Raw genomic sequence first — 27,952 nt, 5'->3', positions numbered from 1 at the left:
GGAAAAGGGTTTGTCCGCCACTTTCAGGTCAGCAACTACAAGCGATACCTTTGGTTTACAGGCTCTGTGTTTGGAGCCGAGTCGGTGGTTAGAGTGTTTGATGTATATGGAGCAGGTGCACAGCAGCACAGCTGTGGCTGCAGTGAAAGGAGACTTGTTGAATTCTTTTAATTGGGTTTCTTGCTTTAGTGATGACATTCATTCTCCAGCATGAGATACCTGTCTGCAATGCAACGTCCCGTTATACTGCCTTTCTGTATAATATTGATGGTTTCTATAGCTGTGGCGTCATAATGATGGTATTAAGAGGTGGTTTGATTCAGGTAGGATGCCACTGAAGGCCCAGGTGTAAAATGAACGGCCCGCCACTGCACAATGGAAAACCAGATGTCATCTTTTTTTTTTTATTTACTGAGGCCGAACATACAGTTTTTGCATATTTACACCATCTACATGTAATGAGTACTATGTGTTACACTACAAATAAAAAATAAATGAACCCATTGTTAAACTCAATGTAATCTAAACTTTACACTTCTTATGAGCACCGTCTTTGCTTTGAATATGTTCCAGTGTTTGTACTGACTGACTGACTGATTCACGCTAGGACCTCAGGATCTTTTAAATGATCTACAAAGTTATTCTCAAACATCTCAACAATGACACAAGTCTCAAGAATCACACAGTAAACAGGCACTATGACGAGCAGAGTAAACACAAACAATACTCTACAGTGAACAGTGAACTGAGTCAATACACGACTAATGCCATCAAGTTCAGGCAAACAGTTTGGGCAGGGATTTGATTCCAGACATCATCCAATATAAATATGCACTGCAGTTGGACCCTGACTTTGTCTCGCAAGTTGAAACGTTCATGTCATCATCCTTATGTCACCGCTCCCTTCACCTCTCCCGGCGTGTCACTGCACATCCCAGATCTCACAGAGCAGTGGGGTAAATTTGTGGTCGTTCATCCTCCAGGATGTGAGCATCTCTGCGTGGTAGTGGTTGAGTGTTCTCAACTCCGTCAAGCGGCCCAGGAGACGAGCAAAGTACTGCGGCTCCTGCGAATGCTGCAGGACACACAGCTTCCTCAGCACGTCAAGCACGGTCTCCTGAAGTCTCTCAACAGCCTGCTGATCCTTCACGTAAGGCCGATCTGGAAGGAGGGGTAGAGAGAGTGTCGGGAAAAACAAACCCACTTTTCAAAATACTCCTGGATCATTGAGAGCTGTGGGTGCTGGCTCACCTGGCGTCAGAATGGTTATGGTGGTGAGGAGAGCCTGTTCCTCCTGCACCATGTGGAGTTCACCGATGCTTTTGTAAAAGTTGAACAGGGGTGTGATGAATTCCTCTGATATTCCTGCAGAATAAAAAAAAAAATTTCTAAATATTCATAGTGAATGGGCACAAGTAAATGTCCTTGAAAACCTCTATGATAAGGTAAAGTCAAGTACAGATGTTGGATCAGTGATAACAATGTAATGAGCTGTCTTTTACGCCCTGGTGTAATTACTTACAGCAGTTTCAGCACATATACAGCACTACATTAATAAAGCCCTAGTCCAGACCAAAGATAAGAGGTTAGAACATACACAGCAGGCACAAGCATGTGGAGAACATCACAGAGGAAGGAAGAGCCCGGCTTACACAACAGTCTGCACTTTGAGCCAGGACATTTAATCAACAGTCCTCCCTGATCTGCATTGTTCTGCATGTTCACCTATACGATCATCCACAGTACCTAGACAGAAGCATCCTGGTGTTATTTTTAACACAAGCAGAATGCATTTCTAACCATTTCTGTACATCATCATCATCCAAGGAGAAGTGGTCGCACAGGTTCCTTGATTCCCAGCTGAACCGGGCCTAATCTACGAGACAGCATGTCATCTACAGTACATTTCCTTGCCTATAAATCCCACACTGAACTCAATGATAACCTATAATATATATGTTTCTCCTCAGATTAGATTCAAAGGGCTGCTTTTAACATTAACAGCTGGCCACACTGATTTCTCAGTGGTGCAAACACTAACTGAGGGTCAGAGGTGTGCTGCACAGTACTGTCCTGTACAGAGGTGTGTGTTAACTGGAGAAGAGGAGGGATGAGGATATAAGAGGACATGAGAGAACATAACTATGCTTATGAATATACTGTATAATGTATTTATGAACCTAAGTGGCATCCATTCAATGATAAACAAGGATGATTATAACAGATTGCTCTCTATATAATTTCAAATGTTTGCATTCAGTTTGCTCTTGCACACGGGCAACAGTTCCATCTTTCGACGCACTTCAAACTAGCAGGGGGTGCCTGTCTGCTCGGACACATCATCAAGCATTCAGAAATGCCAGTGGGGCTCAGAGGGAGAGAAGAGGACAATGGCACTCTTGATGTTTTGATAAGGAACAATGGTCTCTTCAGACAGCTTTGCTCCCTTATTCTCCCAGACTGGCCTTTAGTGTGAATATCTCTTATCCCCACCATTCACAGCAGAGCTGCACCGAGGGACCCAGTGAGTCACACACACTCTTGCCATCACTGCCGCTGTCTGTCTAACTGTCCAGCCTGGTTGACACAATGACACCTTGCATACATATAAATGATTTTCTAAATCCACCAAACAGTAAACTCTGTGATATGGGATATACAGTGGGGCAAAAAAGTATTTAGTCAGCCACCAATTGTGCAAGTTCTCCCACTTAAAAAGATGAGAGAGGCCTGTAATTTTCATCACAGGTACACTTCAACTATGAGAGACAGAATGGGGGGAAAGAATCCAGGAAATCACATTGTAGGATTTTTAATGAATTAATTGGTAAATTCCTCGGTAAAATAAGTATTTGGTCACCTACAAACAAGCAAGACTTCTGGCTCTCACAGACCTGTAACTTCTTCTTTAAGAGGCTCCTTTGTCCTCCACTCGTTACCTGTATTAATGGCACCTGTTTGAACTCGTTATCAGTATAAAAGACACCTGTCCACAACCTCAAACAGTCACACTCCAAACTCCACTATGGCCAAGACCAAAGAGCTGTCAAAGGACACCAGAAACAAAATTGTAGACCTGCACCAGGCTGGGAAGACTGAATCTGCAATAGGTAAGCAGCTTGGTGTGAAGAAATCAACTGTGGGAGCAATTATTAGAAAATGGAAGACATATAAGACCACTGATAATCTCCCTCGATCTGGGGCTCCATGCAAGATCTCACCCCGTGGGGTCAAAATGATCACAAGAACGGTGAGCAAAAATCCTAGAACCACACGGGGGGACCTAGTGAATGACCTGCAGAGAGCTGGGACCAAAGTAACAAAGGCTACCATCAGTAACACACTACGCCGCCAGGGACTCAAATCCTGCAGTGCCAGACGTGTCCCCCTGCTTAAGCCAGTACATGTCCAGGCCCGTCTGAAGTTTGCTAGAGAGCATTTGGATGATCCAGAAGAGGATTGGGAGAATTTCATATGGTCAGATGAAACCAAAATAGAACTTTTTGGTAAAAACTCAACTTGTCGTGTTTGGAGGAGAAAGAATGCTGAGTTGCATCCAAAGAACACCATACCTACTGTGAAGCATGGGGGTGGAAACATCATGCTTTGGGGCTGTTTTTCTGCAAAGGGACCAGGACGACTGATCCGTGTAAAAGAAAGAATGAATGGGGCCATGTATCCTGAAAACCTCCTTCCATCAGCAAGGGCATTGAAGATGAAACGTGGCTGGGTCTTTCAGCATGACAATGATCCCAAACACACCACCCGGGCAACGAAGGAGTGGCTTCGTAAGAAGCATTTCAAGGTCCTGGAGTGGCCTAGCCAGTCTCCAGATCTCAACCCCATAGAAAATCTTTGGAGGGAGTTGAAAGTCTGTGTTGCCCAGCGACAGCCCCAAAACATCACTGCTCTAGAGGAGATCTGCGTGGAGGAATGGGCCAAAATACCAGCAACAGTGTGTGAAAACCTTGTGAAGACTTACAGAAAGCGTTTGACCTCTGTCATTGCCAACAAAGGGTATATAACAAAGTATTGAGATGAACTTTTGTTATTGACCAAATACTTATTTTCCACCATAATTTGCAAATAAATTCTTTAAAAATCAGACAATGTGATTTTCTGGATTTTTTTTTTTTTTCTCATTTTGTCTCTCATAGTTGAAGTGTACCTATGATGAAAATTACAGGCCTCTCTCATCTTTTTAAGTGGGAGAACTTGCACAATTGGTGGCTGACTAAATACTTTTTTGCCCCACTGTATGTGTACATAAAGAGGCTGCAAAAACAGTCAGTTCAAGCCCAAAGCTACAAAGGAGCAGGGCCTGCAGGTTCGCACTCAAGCTTAAACAGGGTGAAACTGTACCCAGTGAGTGTGTGTGTGTGTGTGTACGTGTAACCTACACCCAGCCAGAGATCAACAGGTCAGTACATAGCAACCCAGCCGCATCACAGATCGTGCAGATCAATTATTAAAGGAGGATCTGACTAGACTCGGCTGCATGCCTGCAGGTGGATCTAAAGAAGTCACGATGCTGCATGTGCATCCAGCAGGTTACAGCAAAGGAGTGAGACTCTCAAAGGTCATGAATTAAGAAACATATTCTAATTTCACACTTGGATCACGTGGATTATTCTGAGTGATGAAAGTTAAGAGGACAATAGTTTGAGTTTGAGTGCCAAAAGCACAGTATGGTGTGTCAGACAGCGCTTTACATTTCTGTGCATCTCTTCTGTTGACTCACCACTCTTGCGTATCCTCTCCTCCAGAACTTCTGTGTGTCCGCTGGGCATCTTCCTGCTGAAAACCTGAGCCGAGCGCAGAAACATGGCTTCCACAGCCGAACCCTTCAGTAGAGCGATCTGATCCTCCCGATCCAGAGAGAGAAAGCCTGCCAGAGGCATCACACCATTCATTACACACAGCAAAAAACACTTGTCTGTTTTTGTGTTTGTATTCTAAAGGATTTGCAAACTAAAAAACAATACCTGGAATATTTTTTGTGAACTCCACCAGAACTTGAACTTGACTTGTTGCCATTTCCGTCAATAGGAGGAAGTTTTCCTCTGCACTGTACTGTTCTTGTAGCTGGAAACAACAAGAGCGAACATCACAGAAAAAGATGAGAAGACAGACTAAGCTGCATAAAGTCACTCACGCTGTAGGTTAGCATCTACATGTAGTGGCTACAGCAGCATCAGAGATCGGAGCATGTTGTCATGTCCGAGCTCAGGATCTTTTTCTACACATCTGTTGCATCTTTTAATGTCAGTAACTGCACTAGTTCAAAGAAAAGTAATTTGAGTATATACCAGTTTTTTGGCCACATCTTGAGGAATTTGATGTGTGTTGTAAGCGTCTACAATGACCTTCATGAGCGCCTGCTGTTCTTTGGTGATTTCAACTTTTTCCTGCATACAAACAGAAAACGGACATAACAACTGTGACACACTTTTTGCCACAGTTCAAATGAGAGAATCGGTGACTGATGGGGCAGAGGCTGTGATCACCTTTGACAGTTTGGTGGTTGAGGTGACCTGTTTGCTGTCTGTGTGGTCTGCGCCCTCTGTCTCGTCTCCAGGCGACTGTCCCGGGGAGGCCTTGGTGTTCTTTCGCAGCCTTTTGGATTTACACTGGATCTCTGTCAGCAGGCCTGCCAGCGGTGATGAAGGCTTCACTATGTGTGTTAAGTACCTCACAGCTCTTTATTCAACAGCATTTACACTTTACATTGTTATCATGAGGCCATATTAAAGTTGTATTTTAACATTAGATCAAATGCTGCTCAGAATGACTAGTGAGGTGAGATTCTTAATTATACCTTCATAATTTACTGCCATTAATATTTCAACATCATGTATCATATCCACTGTAACATGATCCATACATATCAGTGTCATTCAATTCTACTATTTAATTTCTGTTTTATAACTACATGTTCATTTTCAATTAGTGCCCTTTCACTTTTGCTGCAGTGCATTTTCCATTGAGGGTAAATATATTTTCACTTCACCACCCTTTAAAAGGATAACTTGTTCTAACAATAATGCATGGAGGTACATCCTTGTTAGTCCTTGTACATTTCTATTCAACTTTGTAAATTCAGTTTGAAAACTGGTGCTCTTTAGACTTGGTAGGACAGTCAGAAGAGGGGAGTGATGAAGTAGTATGTGACTTTTCACACTATAACCAGAAAAATGACTAATTTGTGGAGTTATTGCCACCAGCATTGCTACCAGCAGGTAGAGCCATGAATGCCTGCCAGCCTGCAATATTCATCACAACTTGCCTGCACTATTTATGAGCAACAGGAGTCCAGTCCGTCCTCCTGCTCTTTTCAACTGACAGCTCTTAATAGACCCAATAACTAATAATCCTCCAAGGACTTCAGGGGTGCATGTTCACATTTTCTATTCCTGTAACAGGAACAAAAGCTGGAGCTTTCTATTGTCTGATATGTGACATTCGATTCCCCCATAAAATTCAACAGGCCATGTCAGAATAGAAAATGAGGGCTTCACCACGGCAGCTTTTGACAGCCTTTCTTGAATCCACTGAACAGACAGTAATGCTGATGCACGTGGACGCTACGAATCAGTTTGAATTGATGCATGAAAGCAAGTAGAAATATGTCACCAATTATTCAATTCCCTGTTGTATTGATCATCGATTGTTCTGGTCTCTCACCGATCAGAGATACTCACATTCAGCCAGCATGCCCATCTCCTTGCACTTTCTCAGCCGACACTCCTGGCATTTCCTGCGCATGTACATGTCCATCTCACAGTTTCCACCGCTCTTGCATTTGTACACAGCATTCTTTGTTATGCTGCGTCTGAAGAAACCTGAAAATAGTTGACAAAACAAGGCATTTTCATCAGCCAGGTACACAAGATGCTGATATCATTGATCATATAATTTGTACTCTGATATTGATATTGATGGACACATACAGTATGCTTTGTTAAGCCACGCTATAACAATAATAAGTTCTGAGGTACTTGTACTAAATCATTTCCATTTGAAAGTATTCTATATCTCTGCTCCACTACATTTCAGAATGTACTCTTTACTAATTCTCAACTACTTTTAAAACCAGCTATGATTATTAGTTGATTTGCAGATTAAGATTCACATTTATGTTATAAATATCATGTAATCTTATAAATTCAACTATATGAAGTTGTGTAGATTATCTCCACAAACAAACAGCAACACTAAAGGACTGCAATACATTCAAGATAACATAATAATAAAAAATATTAATTATGATATAGCAGTTTATACTTGAATCTGAATTGTTGTTGGCTACTTGTGGGCCTCAGAAGTAAACTGCAACCATAATGCTGGCGTATCATGGCCTTCTACATACAATATGTTAGCAAATAGTTGTTTGTGCACAAATCTAGCACACACAGAGCAAAATCATCATTCATTTGGAGTCGTGTTTGTGGTCACCTGATGCAAGTAAGTCACTGCTTTTAGTGGTGAGAGCAAATCAAAACGGTGAAACGCTAAAATACTCTGTAGAGCTGAAGGGGAGCAGCTGAGTCGGGGTGATAACTCTGTGGATTCATCTCTACAAGAGAGCCCTTTCACATACACATAGTCACTTGAGCCACTGTTATTAGGAAAATACTGACTATAGCTGCTTTAAGAACATTTTGCACATAATCCTTCTGCACTTGAGTAAATGCTTTTTTTGTGGTAAAGCTATTTTTAAATAAATAATAAAAATAAATCCTATAAATTCCTTCACTCAGCATGTATTTCACACAAAGCTCAGAATTTTCATCCAGATGGGATCATTGAGAGTTGATGCAATTGAAAATTCATAATTCTATAAATAAATACATTCAAAATTCATAGGCCACAAAGTATTCTAATAATGTCACAGAGAGAACCCAACTATCAATGTACACTGAGAGCAACAGAGCAAAACACACACACACACACACACACACACACACACACTTTGGAACAGCTATTAGACATTCTGACGTAGTATTAAGCAGAATGACATGCATTAGCGTAACTGAGCTCAGGTTGCTCCTGCATTGTACAGCAGAAAGCTGAGAGGGAACCTAATCTGGCAGCGGTACCAGGTAGACCTGAGCCTATTCTCAGTCGAATGGCAGGACAGGCCAGCTGCTGCACTCCAGGCATTGTCCAACCTCACAGTGTGGAATTACACTCATACCCATTCACCCTGTGGTATGGCAGGAATCACAGCAAATTCACCGTGTCATAAAAACTTGGGGAGGAGCTGCTGAAGGCCTCGACTCCACTGTCGCCCAATGGATGGCTTTACATGGAGAGGGGTTGTAAAGTGAAATATCTCCTCATATATCTCCTCGTATATCCTTTGTTCTCTTTCAGCTGACTTGAATGTTTTTTTTAAGCTCAGAAAGTCACAGTTTGCCTGAGTTTGATAAAACTTGAACCTTTAATCTGTCTTTTTCAAAACTGTATACAGACAGTAAATCAGATGCAGCAGCAAAGTATATTCCTGAGACAATAATAAATATAAATATATGTGAGGAAGTGTCACGTACCTGCTCCTTAGTCAAACCCAACACTACAAGTGTCCATGTGCCTCCAAAGCTGCTGTTTGGACTGTATAAATGAACATCCCTGCCTGGGTGGCCTCCAAAATCAATAGCTAATAACTATAACATAATTTTTACTGGTCAAATGTGGGTTAAATGTCATTCTACACTGCTGAGTCTGGATGTGTACCTTAGATAGTACAAATTCAACCTCAGATAAATACAGTGTCTCATAGGTCGCCAATGAAAAATACCAACACTCTCAACACACTTATTTACAGGATATAATTCTAACCTTGTGTTTGAGTTTGTTTAGGGATAATTAATGTCTAAGACAGTTAGTAAGTAAACAGTAAAGTTTCCCGCACCAACAGTCCTTGTTGTTAAAATCAAATGTAGAAAATGCAATCTGCCAAAAAGAGAAGGGAGTAAAAAAAAAGACAAATAAATTGTCAATTTAAATCCAGCGCAGAGAATATCCGCTCACCTTTACATCCCTCACAGGTGAGAGCGTTATAGTGGTATCCAGAGGCCTTGTCTCCACACACCACACACAGTTCCTCCCCTTTGACCCTTCCAACCTGCGACATGTGCCGGGTCCTCTTGCACACAGCAGGCACCACGGCGGACACCTCCTCCATCTCAGCATCATAGCTGACCTCCAAGGGTCCTTTCCTCAGTTCATATATCCCCATGTGTGAGTACCATTCGTCTCCATTGTACTGAGGGTAGTAGCTCTGACTGGAGTAGTATGGCGTGGGAGGCTCTATGGACGGGTACTGCATGCTGGGATAGCTGGTGAAGGGTAAAATGTCAGAATCCTGCAGGAGAGGACTTCCTTGATCTGCCAGGATATCTAAGAGACAAGTAGGAGAAAGGTTAGAAAACTGCTTGAAAACAGGATGCACAGACCCTTAACTCAAGGTCACTTATTCGCTTTTTCTCTGAGATTTTAACTGCATCTTGTTGCTCTTGTGGTCTTTAGCAAACGGAGAAAGCTTAATTGTCGTAACGTGGCATAAATATGGAACCAAGCGATGACAGCTGAAGCTATTTCAGTGTCTGCTGAGCAGACTCAATCTGCTGAGGAAGATCATGAGATGGTGGTTAAAAGCTTAGAATAAACCTTGTAAATGGGCCTTGAGGTACGATTAAACTACCGCTTCAAGGTCAAGAATCAACTGTCACTAGTATAAGTTAACACAATATAACGTGGACAAAGTCAAGGTGTCAGAAAGCAGTCAAATACCAAAGGAAGTTAATTTCAAATAATGTCTATTTACTTTGAGATCTCAGGACTGCAAGTTTGCTTTGGAGAACTTGAAAATCTGTTTAAGATCCCAAAATTAAACAGGCAAGCTGTAGACACAACACTGACTATATTTTAGTTGTTTTAGTCTCCAGCAACTCCAGAGGAAAATATCTGGCTTCTTGGCTGCTAAATGCCTCACTGCGTCTGCTGCTTGAAGCATCTGGAAATTACACAAACAAGAGCAAAGAGAGTGACCCGAAACAGTTAGGCTCCAGGCCAGAAAACCAAAACGATGAGCTGAAAGATGCTAAAATGCTGAAAGTTCTGTAGCACTGAGGGACACGGCATCTGGTGATCATTATCTGTGGCATTATCACCATGAGTGAGTCACATCACAGGTAGTCATTCAGAAACGCTGAAATACTTTTGATCAATGTCACTTTTAATTGTTGTACCTTGAATTTACATGTTTATCTCAAGGGGCTTTACAGTCTGTGCACATGATGCCCTCTATCATATTAAACCTCAATTCTGAAAATGAAAAACTCCACAAAAGCAGTTTGCTTCCCTGTAGCAGCTTGTTGGATCAAATCTGTCTCAGTAGTCAGGAACTCACACAACACATACTATAAACCCATAAATGATTAACAACTCGCTTGCACAGAGCACACTGTGTCTTTCAGAATGACATTTTTGGCACTTAGCACTTTTGAAATGGCTACACGCAGATTGTCACTATTGATTTTCAAAGCAAGTGTGGCATATTCATGAACTTTCCTGTAAAAATAGCAGAAAAGGGGCCGAGTACCATCTCTAGACCATGTGTAATCTACAAGAATAATCCCTCAATTGCACCAAAATATTACCAGGCGTTCGAATCTGTCATTAAGCAAACTGTCCCATTCAACACGAATACAATACCTGTATGTAACACTGACCTCTTGAAGGCTTGGTCTGCACCATGGCCATTTCCATGTGACCAAACACACAAACTATTCAGAGACTTTACTCTGTGATCCCGACAGTCCACCTGTGTTGTGTTGATCAGTCCTTCCTTCGCCTCTACCTAACAAATCATCTTCCATTTAGTTCTTTTGATGGGAAACCTTCCTTTAAAGACGTGAGAACAGCAGATCAAGCACTGGACTGCTGGGCGCTTGCTTGAGAAATCCCAAGGGGAGCAAAGGTTACCATAGCTACTCATTAACCACGCAGTCACATTTCCTTACTTAATTACAAGTAGCTGTCTGATGTGTAAAGTCATTGGTAGACCTGGGTAATAGCACCAGCTGATTACTGCTGCATGGTGTTGTTTGAGACAGGAGGATGGTTCATGCACCTGTCATCCACATGCAGCCATAAAGGTTCTGCAGGTGCCTGCGATTTATTTTCTGCCTTCTTGGTTTAGTTTTCTTTTAAAGTTAAGGTCTAATTGGTAACAGTAGGTGTGTTTGCAATTTGAAATATCTAAAATTAATCAAGAAGTTTATCAGATAAACTCACGCACTCCATCATTGTGAATTTCCCCAGATGGGGGATCAGTAAAGTCCATCTCATTGTTACAAACCATCATGTTCAGTTGAATTCATTTCAAACTGAATGCTATTCAACACTATGTCAAAGTTGATGCTGTTACGACATACAGTGATTCTGTTTAGTCTTTTTTCTTTCAGTTTGCATTTATAGTACAACTAATCTGAGTGACAGAGGCTGGACATTCAGTCATTTATGTGTTATATTTACCTTTATTTTACTTTACTGCTTATTGGCTAAGTAGTTTTAATATTTTATATCCATATATCCATATATTTTTTTCAAATTCCAGTCCCTCATCCACAACACGAGTTTTTCTTTCTTTCCCTTTTATTATAAAGTATCTGGATATTTTTGGACATTTTCAATTTCAATTCATTAGTTGATTCAAAAGCATATGAATCTAAGAACACGGCATTCTTGGAATACATTTAGTCTAAGTGTGTGTGCAGTGCTTTTCTTTAAATGTAGCCTAATGTTGATGGGACATTTAAACGGGGACTGTGTGATGACTGCTACTAGTAACTGACTGAGATGGGTATATTGTCCTCATGTGTATGTTATCATATATTCAATTACCTAATTTATAGGTGATGTGTGACATGTAATCACACTTCATTTACATATCGGTGCACTTACAGGTGGAAATTAATAACATTTCCTCCACCTTCAGCTGTGTTTAGTGCTATATAGCCGCTGTTAGCATGCCAACATGCTGAGCTAAGACTGTGAACATGGTAAGCATAACACCTGCTAAAGCTCATCATGTTAAATGTTGTCACTGTGAGTATGTAAGCATGCTGATGTAAGGTCCACTGTGTGGCTGCAGACTCTTCTGCGGTCTTCCTCTGAGCTGTTTCCTTACCAAACAAGTGAGAGCTCTCCGGGATGGAGAATTCATCGCTGGGTGGGAGTTCAAGTGGTCCCACCACATTGATGTCGGGGCCCATCCACTCATTCATTCAGGAGAGTCGTCGGGCACCAACTCAGAAGACACAGGTTGGACTGGGCTGCAAGTAGTAGTGAGCCTCTGTTTACTTCTGGGAACAAGCAGAAAAACAATGTGATTCGTGAACTGATTGGTCTGCAGGATCCCCTGAACGCTGCACCACAATGTAATTAAACATCAGACTGGGATTCTCTGCATCCCACCTGACAGGTCGTCTCTCCCACACAGGGATGAGATGTTCAGGAGCTGCCTGCAGGGAGGTGGGGGATGTAGGTCAGGCGACAACAAGGCCTCCCTTACAGCAAGTCGTGGAAAGAGTCTTTTCTTTCTGCCTCCTGTCAGAGTGGTTATTATGAGCCCTGCCTTATTACATATTCAGATGCACAGTGTGTCACTAGGGCTCACTTGACAGGATGTATCACAACATCGGTGTTGTCTTTCTTAATGTAATTTTAGTAAACATAATGTAAGCAGTCTTAGTTAGCATATACAGCTTATTTAATCATATGGTAAAACCTGAATACTACATGAGTTTGAGGGTTTCTCCTGAATAACAGACACGTAGTTAAACTTGGCCGCGGCTGTTCTGGTGTCAAGGCCACAACATGGTCACAAGTGAAACATACTTTTCTAAACTTCATCCGCCACATTTTTTTTAATTAACACAGTGTAATTTCCCTTGAGATCCAAAAGCAACCCACGAGGCCCCATCCATTCTAACAACCCACACATCGGCCAAACACACCTCAGGCACAGTGGCACACTGTGGACTCATAAGGAGCCACCTGTTCAGCTGTGAACATGAAATACTTTCAGACTTCATCTCGTAGTTCTTACCTTATCCCTGTCAGTTAATGTTGTATTCCTGCCTGCTAACTTTCCTCTTTTCCAGCCTCGTTTGTGATATCCACACCGCGAGCTACAGCTCAATCAATATTTGCTAATGAACATTAAGCTGCCTCTGTCTGGGCTCCAGTGAAAGCATGTGTGACCAGCTGAGGTCAGGGAGAAATGGATGGTGGTTATTAATTAAACTTTCTATCCCTGTCCATGTCTCCCCCCCCAACACACTCCCACCTCTCCCACCCCTCAAAAAAAAAATCCCTCTTTACAAGACAAGAGAGCAAGCCTCATGAATTCTCCAGCAGACCAGAAATCCCACCCACCCAAATATCACACATGGAACATACATCCCATCATTAGCAAGCAACTGGTGTCAGTACATGCAAGCCAAGTGAATGAAAACAGAGGATCGGGGCCGTTATTTGTGTCTTCTTTTCATTGCAAGAGTTAGACTGGCATATGACAAAAAACCGACTGTGGCAATCCGTCCTTGAACTGATTATTGGGTCATTTTATCATGGCAGTCTACACCAGATTTATTTATACTGGCACTTCCATACCTCAGCATAACTGCCCGTTTTATCTTTGTGTACTCTAAGATGAAAATCAGAATCTTTAATTTGTAATCCTTAATTTGTCCAAAAACCAATAGTTTAATCATTGATGGGTTGTTGCTCCATCTAAAGAGGCCCTGCTGAGTCAACAGACAGTGTTGCTGGAATAAACAGAACCTTTGCCATTGGCTGCCGGCTGTTTGTGGACTATCTGGTCTGTGTTTGAGAGCATGTGGGGAATGAGAAGGCCTCTGGGAAGGGACGAATACAACTCCTGTGAACATTTAAGTTACATGTACAGTAGTCTGGGTTCTCACAAGTATCGATGAGGTTCATTTAAACCTGTTTTCAATATCTTTCTTCATGTGGTATGATGAGGACTAGAATGGATACTGGGTTTAACTTGGGGATTTTGTCTTAGCTTTCACCTTGGTGTTTTGTTTCTCATTCCAGACAGACTGTATTGTGAGTGACGCGCACATGAAATAACAGAAACACACCTTGGCTAGTGACATAATCACCCACATGCTCTCAAGGACAACCAGCAACAAAGTCCATGAGCTTGAAACTTTTCATCAGCAGGCAAGAGGGAACAATCATTAGACTTTTCATAGATCACAGCATGAATTTTAGGCGTTAAACATATGTACATAGGTGTATTTCACAATAAAACTGCTTCCTCTGTCTTCTTTACAAGCCGCAGTAGTTTTGGAGAAGCCAGTCTGACACTGGTGAGGAATATCCTGTCCAGTAATTATCCTCCGTGGTGAAAATGAAGCAGGCATGTATAGAGATAAGACAGAGGATGTTTACCACGATGTGATGGGAAACAGAGCAGCCTGTGGAATATTTAAAAATGTCTAATTTGAGCCCACTAACATAAACAGGGACAGTCTATTCTGTCAAGCAGTTACAGAAGATAACAAGAAGTTAAAATGTATTAAGGGCACATTGTGTCATGTTATGAAGGCTTTATGTTCATAATTTAAATCTAAAAAAAGGCTCTAGAGGTGAAAACTAATTTTAAATAGCTGAACTAAAAAATACAACTGAGTAAGAAATCACTAGTTTATTTCTTTCCTCTTAACCAGCACAACTCTATGGATGGCAATGGCAGTCACTCCACCACTTTGAGCCATGCTGAAAATCACAAATGCATGTATTACCATGAAATTTTGTCCAGACATTAATGTTTCCCAGAGTATGAAGCTGACTGAATTTGGTGACCCCGTGACCTTTCCTCTAATATCGCCACTGGGCTATCCACTCTGGCTTTGAGTGAAACCTTGTCAAATACTAAACTGGCAGAAATTAAATTTGGTCCATATATTCATGTTCGCCTCAGGATGATTCAAAAGAATTTCCCCAATACTCAAACTCAAAATTTTGATTTGTCTAAAACCTTGTTAATGACTAAATGCCTGCAAAATGAACGTCTTTCCCATCAGCCTCTGCTGTTGGCTTTTTAGTGCTGATCCTTGTATTTTTCCCCATTAGACCCATAGACTGTATGAAGGAAAAGGACGTTGCTCCGAGGTCTGAAAAGTGAAGCCAGTGGCGAAGTGCGTTGAACCTGCATTTTTTCTAAAGACCAACAGTTGGTGACTCCACTGGCTCCAAAAAGAAGTCTGATTGTATGGAAGTCTATGACAAACTGACCCTCCTTCTCACTTGATTTATTACCACAGCAAACACTTTCCTAAAGAGTTTTTGGTCTCAATCGCAGGTTTCAAGTCCTCTTCAGTAAAGCATGATGATGCGTCCACTTCTTATATAGAGTCTATGATTAGAATAGCTATTTGCACAAAAAGTAACATGAAATGTTGAATAATCTCATAAAGTACGCAGAACCTTAAAGCTTCAGGATTTTATGCCTCTAAAGAATCTTAATACAGAATAGAAATGTAGTTTATTACATCCCCAGCGTGTTCAAGTAAAGTGCAAATCAAATCAATGCTCTCTCAAACAATAATCATAATTGACTGTACAAAATTGATCTTCTCTTTTTTAGCAGTAATGATGAACAGTACATGTAAATTTCCCATACTCTTTTATGATTGAAGTGAAACATTACAGATTGTATTAGAACAACCTGGGTCCTCATGTATCAAACAACAAGAGAAATTGCAAAAAAAAGACAACCACCGGAAGGATAAATAGAGTTACACTAAATGCTTCATAGAGTTATGCCAGCGCTGGAGTCACCATCCACTTCGTCCCATTGTGAGCCCAGAGCACTACAAATAATGAAGCTGACATAAAGCTGGAAGAAGTGCATTATAGACGGACGGTGAACAACAAAGACCTGCTCGGGCAGGGAGAGCGGGCCAAGCTGACAGAGTGCGATCATTCAGCAACAGCAAATACATACAAGCAAAAAGAAGAATAAGGCTCATTACATTAACACTGTGGTCTTCTGTCAAAACCCATTTTTACATTCCAAAAGCACGTCTCTTTTCACGTTGCATAGCTGACACAAAATATTTCGAGAACTGTTCACATGGTTAAAAGTAAGCTACATAAAGTGCAGTCGACGTTTGCTTGCACAGACGGAAGTGCGATCAACGCAGGCTGCAGGAAGAGTAACATCAGGTTTAAAAGTTGATATGTTTTCTGATGTTTTTGTAACACAGCACTAGTTGGTTCGTGAATAGTGGTTTAGTTTCCATTAAACTAAGCACACTAGTCTACAGTGTTTGTCAGTGTAGATTCAATTGATTGTTCAGTTTCTGATTATATCATGTACTTTCTCATGAATATTTTTTCTTTTTCATTTCACTCCAATTAGTTTCAAATGTTTGATTTTAGCTGCAGACATACCGGAACATCACAGTACATCACATGAAAAAGGGCCGTCTTGAGGTACTTAATGATGTTGCTGCTCCTGTCACTTCTCGGATGTTTCTCACATTTCTGTGGGTGAAATCAAACGTTCAGCCTTGATCAGATTTGAATGTTTTGGAAGTCCTTTGCCCCACAGTGCGTCTCACTGGTACCCGTCCTGGTAGTCGCCGTTCCCATAATGTTCCTCCTCCTCTTGCATGGTCACCCCTCTCTTCTTTTTCCACCCCTGTTTTCGACCAGATGAATTGTCTGTGGTTCCGTAGCTCTTTTTAGGAGCCTGCACATTCTCGTTGTTGAGCTCTGACTCTTCAGCTAGCTCATCCTCACCGATAATGCCGCATTTTTCCTCGCTGGTGTCCTCAGGGTTGGCCCAGTCCTGCTGCTCTCCCGAGGCAAAGATTGCGTAGAAAATGACCCCAGTGTAGTGCACCATGGACGCAATAAGAAAGACATTCTGCCACTCGAGGCGAGTCTGTGGGGAAATGAATCTGAATGAGTCATGAATTTCTGTCAAAAGCAGACGCACTGATCTTTTGATTATGTGCCACAGAGGTAATGATGTAAATCCACTGCCTTACTCGTGGCACTGGAAAAACTGCAACTGCAATGTGTATAATGAATTCTACAGGGCTACAGCCATTGATTAATGTAAGATTACATACTGTGATTCTGTGCTATACATGTTTTATATATGCAATGAGCGAAAGGGTTTGTGAATTTCCCCTGATGTTTTACACAGAGAGCTCACAATAATTCAAAATAAATAAAGGAATTTCAACAGAATATGAGATCAAAGGACCGACACATTAGTATTCATTTACAGTCACGATAAGAGAAAAATATCTAAGATGAAATCCTGGTAAAACAACTGATCAGTGTACGTACATAATATAAATGCAAAACTGTTTCTGCAGTGTTACAAATCCACTTGTTGTACCTTGTGTTTAGTGAGGGCTCCAACAATCAAAGGACACACCATTCCTGACAGCGTTCCCACACCATTAGAAATGCCCATCAGGATGCTGGCATAGCGAGGAGCAATATCCAAATGATTGACATTAAAACCTGAAGACAAAGTATGCAGAACATTTGATAGTAAGTAAAAAATGACACAATTACAAACAAATAATATAAATCCTCATGATTTTCTTTTTGGCTCTTTTAATATGTTTGTAAAAGTGAGCATGGTTTAGATCCACACGCATACTGAGATGTTTTGGCTGTCTTGACAGCAATCTATAAAATATTCAGGAGAAATGCCTGTGTAGTAGGGCTGGTGGGCTAGTGCCTGTGTACTGCATCACACCCAAAGGAAAAGTAGTGCTGCATTTCATTTCTAGATAAGTCTTTCATGATCCACAAGACAGAAAACACAGAGAGAGACACTGTGTCAACAGCAACATCCTGTGCATTTGAGTGTTTTCAGCTGCCTCCATTCAAACAAAACTGTCATGTTTTAGGTTTAGTAGTCAAACTGAAAGTGTATAATTTCAGGTGAAACACAAATGTTCTTCAGTGCAGACGTGTTAATACCTGAGATGGCGAATCCACTGAACCCCACAGCCAGAACTAGGAAGGAGATGGCGACACCTCGAGTGTGAGAAAACCCCACCACCAGCAGCAGAGTAGCTTCCATACCAAATCCTATAAAAACACAGTTAGAGAATGTGAGTCAAAAGCTCATGTGACAAACGAAATGATAAACGTTAATGATAAATGTTTAAAATACAGTAAAAACAGGGAGTGAATGAGGAATGACGAAACGTATTGCTTCTAGGTTCCAATGACGTACCTCCACAGTTCATGAGTTTCCGCACATTTGTTGTAGACATGATTTTATTACTGCGTAAGAAGTCAGCCAACTGTCCTCCAATAGGAACAACAATTGTCATCACCATGTGGGGAACAGCGGACAGGATCCCCACCTGTTGGGAGATCATACATTCAGGAGGCCGTCATGTAAATGAGTCCTGTGATTAATTAAGTCTGTCTCTGTGGATATTTGTCATTGTCATTAAGGCCAACCTTGCTGATGGGGAAGCCGAAGACTTCCTCAAAATACGCCGGCTGGCTGATGAGGAGCAGGTAGAAGGTCCAGCTGCGGCAGAAGTTGGCCACGATGATGGCGTAAACGGGCATGGAGGTAAAGAAACGACGCCACGGAGTCTTGAATTTCTGTGATTGGGAGATAAGTCAGTGTCTGCTGTTAGAGCTGTGTATGTGTCAGGGCTTTGGTGAAATGATCTTTGAATGATGCGTACACACCTCTGTCACACTTATTTGCTGGGTTGTTTCACCAATGGTGGTTTCGATGTACGTCCGCTCCTCGTCGGTGATTGTGGGATGTTCAGCAGGACTTCCATATGCCAGCAAGAGCCACAGGATATACCACAGAATCCCAAAACACCCTTTTAACAAAACGGCAACAGCAAAAAAGTGAATGCATTCCTCTGTACATAAACACTTTAAGGTGTTTACATTCATCGTGAAGGTTCTGTGGGGCACTGAAAAGCAGCTTGAGGGCAGGACAAACTAATTAAAATGGGCCCGACCTTCTCTGGACCACAAGAATTTTCATTATTATTGAAATGAAATGAACAAGGGATGAGTCATATTGCCCAGACAGGAAAATGCTAATTTACATCAATAAATCATGAGATTATATCAAAGAAGAACCAGAGTAGATCTTTATTAAAACACATTTGGCAAAGTATGACTTTTATGTCAGTGTTAATCATTTTAATCAAACTCCAAACCAATTCAGATAACGGATATGGTGCGAAGCATACAAAGTACAACTGCCACAGAGCAGCGTGCCAGTCAAAGATTATGAAAAGCACTTTGCATGTCATAAAGTGACACCTAATGTTTATAATGACTTAACAACTGATGAACAGCCTATATGCCTCACCGCTGCTGGTTTACATACATTTGTTAAATTGAAAAGAAATGGCTGTAAGGTGTTTTAAGGCAACCATAGGCTGTGTTCGCAATGGCATACTAACATACTGCCTGCAAACAGTTATGACTGCATGCTGCCTATTAAATGAAAGATGAAGAATGCCATTACCAGCAGACCGTTCACACTGATGTATGCTCAAACACTGCCTCTTTTCTGCATCTCATTATTATTAATTAATGTACTAATCACCGGTCCGAGCTACAGCTGAATGAAATTGTAAATCAGCGTCTGCCACTTCACTGCCATTCAATATATTTTTCAGTGTCATTTCAAGGTAAACTATAAACTAATTATTAAATATTCAAATTCATCAATAATTCAAACCTTCAGACAAGCAGACAGGATCTGTCTCATGTCAGTTCATGTTCTTTGATCTTCTGCACATCCAAAAGTTCACACACCACAGTGGGTGGTGGCGGATAATCTATACGTACATAATCTGTGCATCACTATTCGCCATCATTCTTATTTATTTTATCCAACCACGCCTCTCACCAGCCACACTGTGGCGCTTGAACCGCCTATGGTACGACAGTGTGAGGAGACGCAGTGCAGTTTGGGGCGGTTGAGTATAACCAGTGAGCTCACAGGGGAATAATTTAAATTCCTGCTAATACAGGATACATCAGAGAATTTCTCACATACACAAAATCCACATACCATACAGTTTAAACACACCTCGTACTCAATTTGACGTTATACTTAGTATGAATTGTAAATTAGTATGCCATTCTGAGCACAGCCCTGGACAAAATTAGATATGTGACCACACACTCTTGAAAAGTTGTCCAAGTTTCTCTCCCTGTGATGGAGAGAGCCCCATGGAGCAAGTGGTGAGCACATTTATGTTCTAAAATTGTTTCTTTGCCATTCAAAGTAAACTTTTTATGTACAAGGAGTCAGGATTCTTGTGTCTGAGTGATTAAAGACAAGTTTGGAAAAAAGTCAGTATTACAGTATGAGGCTACACTGTTAGCACGGCATTAGCTCTAAACTGCTGGGTGATACAAGTTCATTAAAATGGCAGGAGTGGGGTAATTCTGAGCCAAGAGGCCTGGAGGAAGTTGAGCCAGTGGCTAAACATGTCTCCACTATTATCTAAGCATAATTCTACAGTAACTCTATATTGTAGCAGCGTCCAACCGATGCATGTTGAGTCAGAAATCCTCCCACCCTCCCCATTCTTCTTCTTCTTCTACTCTGAGTCACATTTCAGTCGACACAGATTAATTTAGTGGCTCAGTGACACCATTACACTTCCTGTTTACGTTACCATTAGCCAACTGGTTTAGCTTAGCGTAAAGTCTGGATAACCACTTGAAAAGTCAGCTAAAAGATATAGCCAACATAGTTGGCTAAAGTTACAGCTGAAATAATTAGCTAGGATTCATGGACACACAGTTGAAATAGTTAATTATAGCTAATTGCAGTCTATTTTGTTGTTCATTTTGAATGTGATTTTGTTCAACTTTATCTTGAAATAAAACCTTTAAGAAGTCATTTGGCATTGGATTTGTTTTTCTTTGATATAGCATGAGGTTGTAGGAGGGGAAAAGGTTGAGTTTTACTTTTTACAATTCACTCCCACGTTGCTCAACTTATCCTCTTCCAACATACCCCTCATCATAGGCAATTTGAGCCAAGAGGCCACTTTGGAAACTTTGGAAAGTCATATTTTGAAAACTGTTTATTTAAGATCCAAAGTGATTATTACCAGGGATGCACCGCATCCTGAAATACATGTACATATTTTAGTTGCAGACATTAATGTCAATGCCCTCAGTGTAAAGATGTATAAAGTAAAAACTGGCTCAACTCACTCCGCTCTCCCCTTAAGCTTAAAGATATAGTTTGACATTTTGGGGAACACTCTCAGTAGCTTTCTTATCACGAGTTAAAGATCAATACATGTTTCATGTATTAATGACGGTGAGTGATTGAAGTGTTTGCTGTGATTTTTTTTTGTCATGTTCATTCATACCATAGATATAGAAGACCGAAGACCAGCCGACGTACTGAACAAGCACTCCAGCTAAAGGCATGGCGATCACTGCTCCTGCGTAGGATCCTGGGAACAATTGGTGTCAGATTTTAGTGACAAGGCATTATTATACCAATAGTGATATCCTAAATGACAATTAACCAAAAATATATCCACTCTATCTTGTTTATATTTTTTGTTTCCTAAATTTGAAGCAGAAATATTTAACTTTATGAAGTTACAGGGCAACAGCCTTCAATTGCGCAAAAAACTACACAGCATATTGAAAATGTGTCCTAATAAAAACAAACAGATCACAGAAACACATTAGTTTCATTGAATGAACACTGTCAAAATGAGCCATTGGCACTGAGGGTGTTTTAATGTGTTTCCTATTATCTGGCGGATTCATGAACACTGTTGTGTTGAATAGAACAGGGAGCATGAGAGTGCTTTTGGACAGTAGGCAATGTGACACTTCATTTAGGTGAATAGAGGGAGAAGCTCCTTTAGAGTACGCAGGTGAGCGGTGTTCATTTACAGACAATGTCAAGAGGGTTTTGATGCATGGGTTGTCATGGTACCAATTTTAAGTGCAACAAGGTTGTTTTAATTTCAGCAGATGCAGCAGCAGACTAAATCTGCAAATCAAAATAAGCTCTCTCATGTCCATTTACTGACCAGCTCCATTATGACTTATAGGGTTGGAGAAACAGGTTTGTATCAGTGAAAAGCTTTGTATTGCCATCAGGCTGGGTATTTTGGAGTATTCTGACAAGAGGAAACAGAGGCATCGCTCACCACAAAATGAAGTAGTGGCCAGTCGACTCCGTTCAAGAGGTGGCGCCCATTTGGACCACATCCCATGACATGCTGGGTAGGTGACACCCTAGTAGGGACAGAATGTGTAAGACATCAAAGGTCAAAGATTGACTTGAGAGGTATCCTGGGATTCATCTTTTAAAGTGGAAATGCTTTAAAAGAGCAGTTGGACATTCTGGGAAACACACTTGTTTGATTTTTGCTGAGAGTTAGATGAGAAGATCGATAGCACTCTCGTATTTGGACGGTAAATTTGGATTGACTGACCTGAGATGGATAGCTTAGCTTGGCCCAAAAACTGTAAACAGCCAGACCAGTTTCTCTAAAGATCACACATCATGTAACTCAAACAGGGAAGAAATCAAACTAGCATATTTTCTTAAATCCCATCAATTGGGATTGGCTCCAGCCCCCCTGCGATCCTTAAGGATAAGCTGTACAGACAATGGATGGATGGATGGATATTTTCTTAAAATATCAAAGTATTGTTTATGTGGTTAAGTCACTATTTTAACATTTCTTTTCTTACCTCCACTAAACCCTGCAGGATGCGAACAAACATGACACAACCGTAGTGCACCCTGGCTGCTGAGGGGATGAACATGTTGAGCACCGACGTCAGGAAGATGGCAGCCCCAAATACCCTGTAGAAATATTTGTCAGCATATCATGTGTGCACATAAAAATGAAAGATTGGTAACATAAATTTCCTCCTGAATCATTTATATTACAGATTGAGAGCTGTTTCTTGAAGAAAACTATCCAATTTGATATTAATTATAGAGAAAGTGTTAAAATAGTACACTTTCAATTAATCTTTCAATAAAACTGTGAAATTTAAACTACACAAAACATTCCAAATTATTTGGAAATGATAACCTTGACTTACATTGTGATATTTGTCTGATCTGTCTGTCACAAGTAAAAACACAACAAACACATACGACCCAGTGTCTGAAAGCTTGTGTAGATGTCTAATATTGGCAGGCAGTATATCTCCAAATATCTCACGGTCAAAGCATCTCAGTCAGCCTTATAATGAGACAGATCTCACGCCTCTGCCTTTCATACACTGAGATAAAGACATCCCATTCAATCCACAAGTTTCTCCTCATCACCACAGGGCCGCTTAGCTCCCTTCTCTTTCCTCCCTCACCCCATCCCCCCTTCCTTCTCTTTTTCCAAAACAGTGTGTAAGTGACACTTGTAATATTCCAGTGGCTGGTGTTTCAGAAAGAAATCAGAGGCAGGATCTTTCATTATTAACTCTGTCAGTGGCGTGTCCTCTTTTCCTGTGAAGCTTTTATTACAGGACTGCTATCTGCTCCATCAGCACCGCTCACCACACCGCACAGCTTTAACCCTTAAACCACACAGGCAGATGAGGCGCTCCCCCAAACCTCTATCTTTTTTTAGTCTTGCTTGTGATCCTGTCTTAACATATGTGGTCAGGGCTGCAGCCACCATGGCCTCAAATATCAACAGATATAACAACAAAAGACATACCCTGTCTCTGCACACCTCACACAGAACAGTCTCATGTGCAACAGCATCCATTTTCTCAGCACTGTGTTTGATACTTTTCATTATCAATTAATTTGTAATTAAACGTCAGAGAATGGTTAAAAAACAGCTCTTACAAGAACATTCAAAGTCAAAAGCATCATCGTCAAATCGTTTTCAAGCCAACTGTTTTAAACCCAAACATATTCACAGATAAAGAAGGGTGTCAGTGGAACTATTGACATTTATCATTATCACCTGTTGGCAAACAGCTTGTTGGAGATGAAACCTCCAGGGATTTGAGTGACAATATAGCCCCAGAAGAAGGAACCATGGATCAGCCCCACTGTTTCTGGGTCCCAGTTAAACTGAGCTCTCTGAAAAGACAGTTAAAAAACAGAAGCACACTAAATTCCCCATTTACCACCAAATTGGATTCATTTGGTATTTTCTGGACAGATCCCTAAAAGAATTGTTTAAATGGTTAAACTACAATTAGGTTTGCTTCCGTAAGGCCGGACTATTTTCTGAGCAGCAAGACAAAAGACATATCGACAAAGTCCAAAAAACTCTGATTTGATCCAGCTACCTGAAGCACAGGAGTCCCATTGATATAGACGGTGTTGTTGTTCACCATCTCCACAATGGCTACACCAAGGTTGCAACGGATGCCAAAGGAGATGCAGAAGCCCAGGCCGCTAAGGATGGCGATGATGTAGCGCTTGGGCAGACCGCCACAGCTGCAGTCCAGCAGTGGGGCAGGACGCGGTGCTGATGCTACTGGACGTCCATCCTCCGTCAGTTCGATGTTGTCCTCTTCTTCTGCATTGCTACCATCTATTTTCCTAAGAAGCAAATATCAGGAAAAATATTTCACAGTAAGACCATGCGAGCATCTGTGGTACTAGTCAATTGTTATCTGTTCAGTTGTATGTAAAATATTTGTCTTCATCCATATCCTTCTTGTTTCCTCCCTTTTTTTTTTTTTAGCTAAATTCATCTCCAGCCCATACAAGCATATATAAGCCGTAGTTTTGTGTCATATTCACATGATAATCATTTAAAATTCCTGTCTCTTTTGTCTGTAGCTGAAATTGCACCCTGAAAAGGAAAATAGCACAGTAGCACAAATTCCTCAGCTCTCTCACAGAGGGCAGGAGGTGAAGCCAAGACACACGACTAAAGAGGTCACTGCACTGCTGTTCTCAGGTTGCTTTCAGATGCATCACTCTCTACACCTGTTTCACTAACCATTGGTACCCAACTCTGTCGCTGTCCTGACCTGTCATGACCTGCTTTCATCTGCCTGCAGCAGATCTATGTTGCAAGTCTCCTCCAGCAAGGCACCAATTCATGAGAAATTGGGATACGTTTTTGTTATTAAGCACTTGTAGAATAATACACTGTTGTGGAAAAGAAAGTTTTTTTTTTTGGTCAAAAATAAATTAAGTTAGAAATATATTCAGTCTAATAGTGCACTTATTGTAAATATGATACTGTTACTTGTGAACTGAATTAAAATGGAGGAGGCAGTTCTCTGGTAAAGACAAAATAAGAATAAAAAATAAAAAAAACACCCACGAAACTAGCATGGACCAGCGACGTATAAGAAGTGGACGTAGCCATTGGTTTGTTGCCTGCAGTTTTGAAGCCTCAAGACTTTATGGACATTGCCATCTTGGTTTTGTGGCTGCTGCCATTTTGGTTTTTGGAGCCAGAAGTCATTCCACAAAGACTGCCTCTGATTGGATGGTCACAAGGTAGTCCCGCTCTAAAGTCTACCCTGCTATATGGTCTATCATACTCTAAATGAGAGCATAATTTACTAAACGAACATCATGTTATGTTGAAGAAGACTTGAAAGTAGTGACTGAGGTATTTGAGAAGTAGGATCACTTCCTCATAGACTTCCATACAAATGGACTTCTTTTTGGAGCCAGTGGAGTTGCCCCCTGCAGGCCGTTAGACAGTTGACAGAAGACTTAACTATACCTACTCTACGTAGAAAACCACTGCAACACATCTACACATTATAGGAAAGTAAAGCTTCATCAGATCATCCTGATCCTGATTGTAATCTTGATGCTGTTCATAGAACATTACTTAAAGATGAACTTGAATTAGCCACAGCCACCAAGCCTAACATGGTTAGCAGAGGACTGAACTTTTAGCAACACTCAACATAGCTACTCATCATGCCGTCATGGTAAATCTATGTACACAACATATGGATATAAGAGGTCTTATAATAATGCTGAATCATGACACAATCTAACAACCCACGGCAACACATTTAGATACTATAAGATAATAACATGACACTGAAACGCTTTGCCAATATTGAGTTTTGTGTTTTAATGCTTTTAAAATCATCCCCTCATCTTCATCCCATCCTCTCACTTTCTGTATAATAAAGTCCGTCTTTCTTTGTTTGAGTGGCTTTGCAGTGTAGACAGTTGTTGCCAATGCTGGGACAGCAACTTTTTCTGCACTGAATCCACCATTATTTTAGCAGCATCTGCGTTTGTAAAAAAGCCAGTAGCAACTCTCTCTCTCTGAGAGGACCTGTGATTGGCCAAAGTCTCCCATCATGGAGTGGACTCTTCAAATCATATATGAACTGCTAGATGAAAAGTGTAACATTAAATTTTTGCAAAGAAATTTAACAAATTGATTTTTTTTCTTAGATTGGAAGTGTAAAAAATTGCAAGGTTATTTCACCATCTACAATGTCGGTGTTATTGCTATTGTATTTATATCAACAGAAAAGACTACAAGTCCCATTCCCATTTCTACTTGTTTATAACGTAAGTCACTGTATTTTCATTATTCATGACAAAAGTGCATGCACATTAAGGATACAAGCACAATATTTATCTTTCAGGAAATTGCCTACTTAGTACTTCATCTCGTAAAATGACAACAATCTTCCTTGTGTGGGGGGCTCCCTGCGCCACCACCACACACATTCCTCTGTGAAATATGCATCAGATATGAAATATGTATTAATGTCTTAAAATAAAATCTGTGATTACATCACTGGAATCGCTTGGCAAGCACAAGAATCAAATATTTATTTATCGTCAGGATCTCTGAGAATGCATTTGCGAATCCAGGCTCTCCACATCCCTCTGACGATAGATGTTTCATCCCTCTTAGTTTAGAAAGGTATTTTAAAATGTAATATCCATCTTGAAAACAATATATGGATAATGAGTGAAATGACTGTTCGCTTATTCCGCGCAGTCCAACAACATCTAAAAAACAGTGGAGTGTGCATCAAAGACCCTGCACACAGTCTTCATGCCTATTGCCCACCACGCTCCATACAAACCCTCTCACCTTTGCAGTTTTCCTAGAGAGTCCCCCACTGTGTTCTTCACTTCCTCCTTCCCAGGCTTAAGCACCTGCTCCTTCAAACCTGCTAACCCACCAAAAGGCATTTTTCTCTGTGTTGTTGTGTTCTCTCCTCCTTTATCTCAAAATAGTGTCTTTATACCTCACTGACACACTTTGTTCTGAGAAATCCACTAGAAGCTGTTCTTCATCCTTCCCAAGTTTGTCGCACCGGGGGGGGTTGGCTCCACCTTTCAGTGGTGCCAAGGGTCCCTCAGAGGTAAAACAGACTTTTCCTCTCCACTTTTCTCCGGTGGAGCGGAGGATGATGTTGACCTATTCCTCAATGTCCAAAGTACCACGCAGCCAGAACATGTGGAACTTGTTTCATCGCCACAAGATCAAGAAAGACTGATGAGTGAAATGGAAATGCTGAATCCGGTTTCTAGTCTCTGGGCATTGTGAGCTCCCTTTTGTCTGCAGTTGAACTGAAAGGGCCGCTTAGATCTCCTCTCCATCTCATAACTCATCCATTCCTGGAGAGGAGGGGCAGGTGTAGCTGGTTTTCCCAAACCCAGCCCCTCGTTTTACGCATCATCATCTCCCTAGCACCACCCCTTCAGCTAGTTAAGTTCATCTGATAGTGAGCCAACGATTAAATATACATGAGCTTGACAAGTTGCATTGAGGAGAGACGGGGGTAGCTGTGGTGACTGCTGCGGTGTAACCTAAGACAGAGCCATAAAGTTCCAGGTTTACGCTCATGCTTTTCCATAACAGCCATTTACAATTTCTACATTTAATGAGGGAGTGAAGGGAGGTATACC

The 27,952-nt window shown here is 41.1% G+C and overlaps 2 protein-coding genes across 3 annotated transcripts; both read right to left on the bottom strand.

Moving 5' to 3' along the window:
- Positions 1–407: 407 nt before the first annotated feature.
- Positions 408–10,953, bottom strand: nr1h4 (nuclear receptor subfamily 1, group H, member 4). 2 transcript variants are annotated; one of them, XM_070830403.1, is made up of 9 exons: positions 10,737–10,953; positions 9,034–9,402; positions 6,702–6,842; positions 5,508–5,674; positions 5,310–5,408; positions 4,986–5,085; positions 4,742–4,888; positions 1,252–1,365; positions 408–1,161 (listed from the first exon to the last, which is right to left on the bottom strand). In XM_070830403.1, exons 1-9 carry the CDS (start codon positions 10,771–10,773, stop codon positions 923–925), a joined length of 1,413 nt encoding a protein of 470 aa, XP_070686504.1. In that variant the 5' UTR covers positions 10,774–10,953; the 3' UTR covers positions 408–922. The 2 variants fall into 2 exon arrangements, with proteins under 2 accessions (XP_070686504.1, XP_070686505.1); XM_070830404.1 differs by having other exon boundaries at positions 5,508–5,650.
- A 5,710-nt stretch (positions 10,954–16,663) lies between these two features.
- On the bottom strand, positions 16,664–27,232 carry slc17a8 (solute carrier family 17 member 8). Its single transcript, XM_070830831.1, has 12 exons — positions 27,132–27,232; positions 24,379–24,634; positions 24,048–24,166; positions 22,816–22,930; positions 22,266–22,353; positions 21,465–21,551; positions 18,787–18,929; positions 18,547–18,696; positions 18,314–18,446; positions 18,055–18,165; positions 17,459–17,586; positions 16,664–16,993 (listed from the first exon to the last, which is right to left on the bottom strand). Exons 1-12 carry the CDS (start codon positions 27,230–27,232, stop codon positions 16,664–16,666), a joined length of 1,761 nt encoding a protein of 586 aa, XP_070686932.1.
- Positions 27,233–27,952: the final 720 nt, after the last annotated feature.

The sequence above is a fragment of the Pempheris klunzingeri genome, chromosome 5 (assembly GCF_042242105.1).
Source record: "Pempheris klunzingeri isolate RE-2024b chromosome 5, fPemKlu1.hap1, whole genome shotgun sequence".
NCBI lineage: Eukaryota > Metazoa > Chordata > Actinopteri > Acropomatiformes > Pempheridae > Pempheris > Pempheris klunzingeri.
Note: the sequence above shows the minus strand (reverse complement) of the source record. Positions and strands in the feature narration are given on the sequence as shown.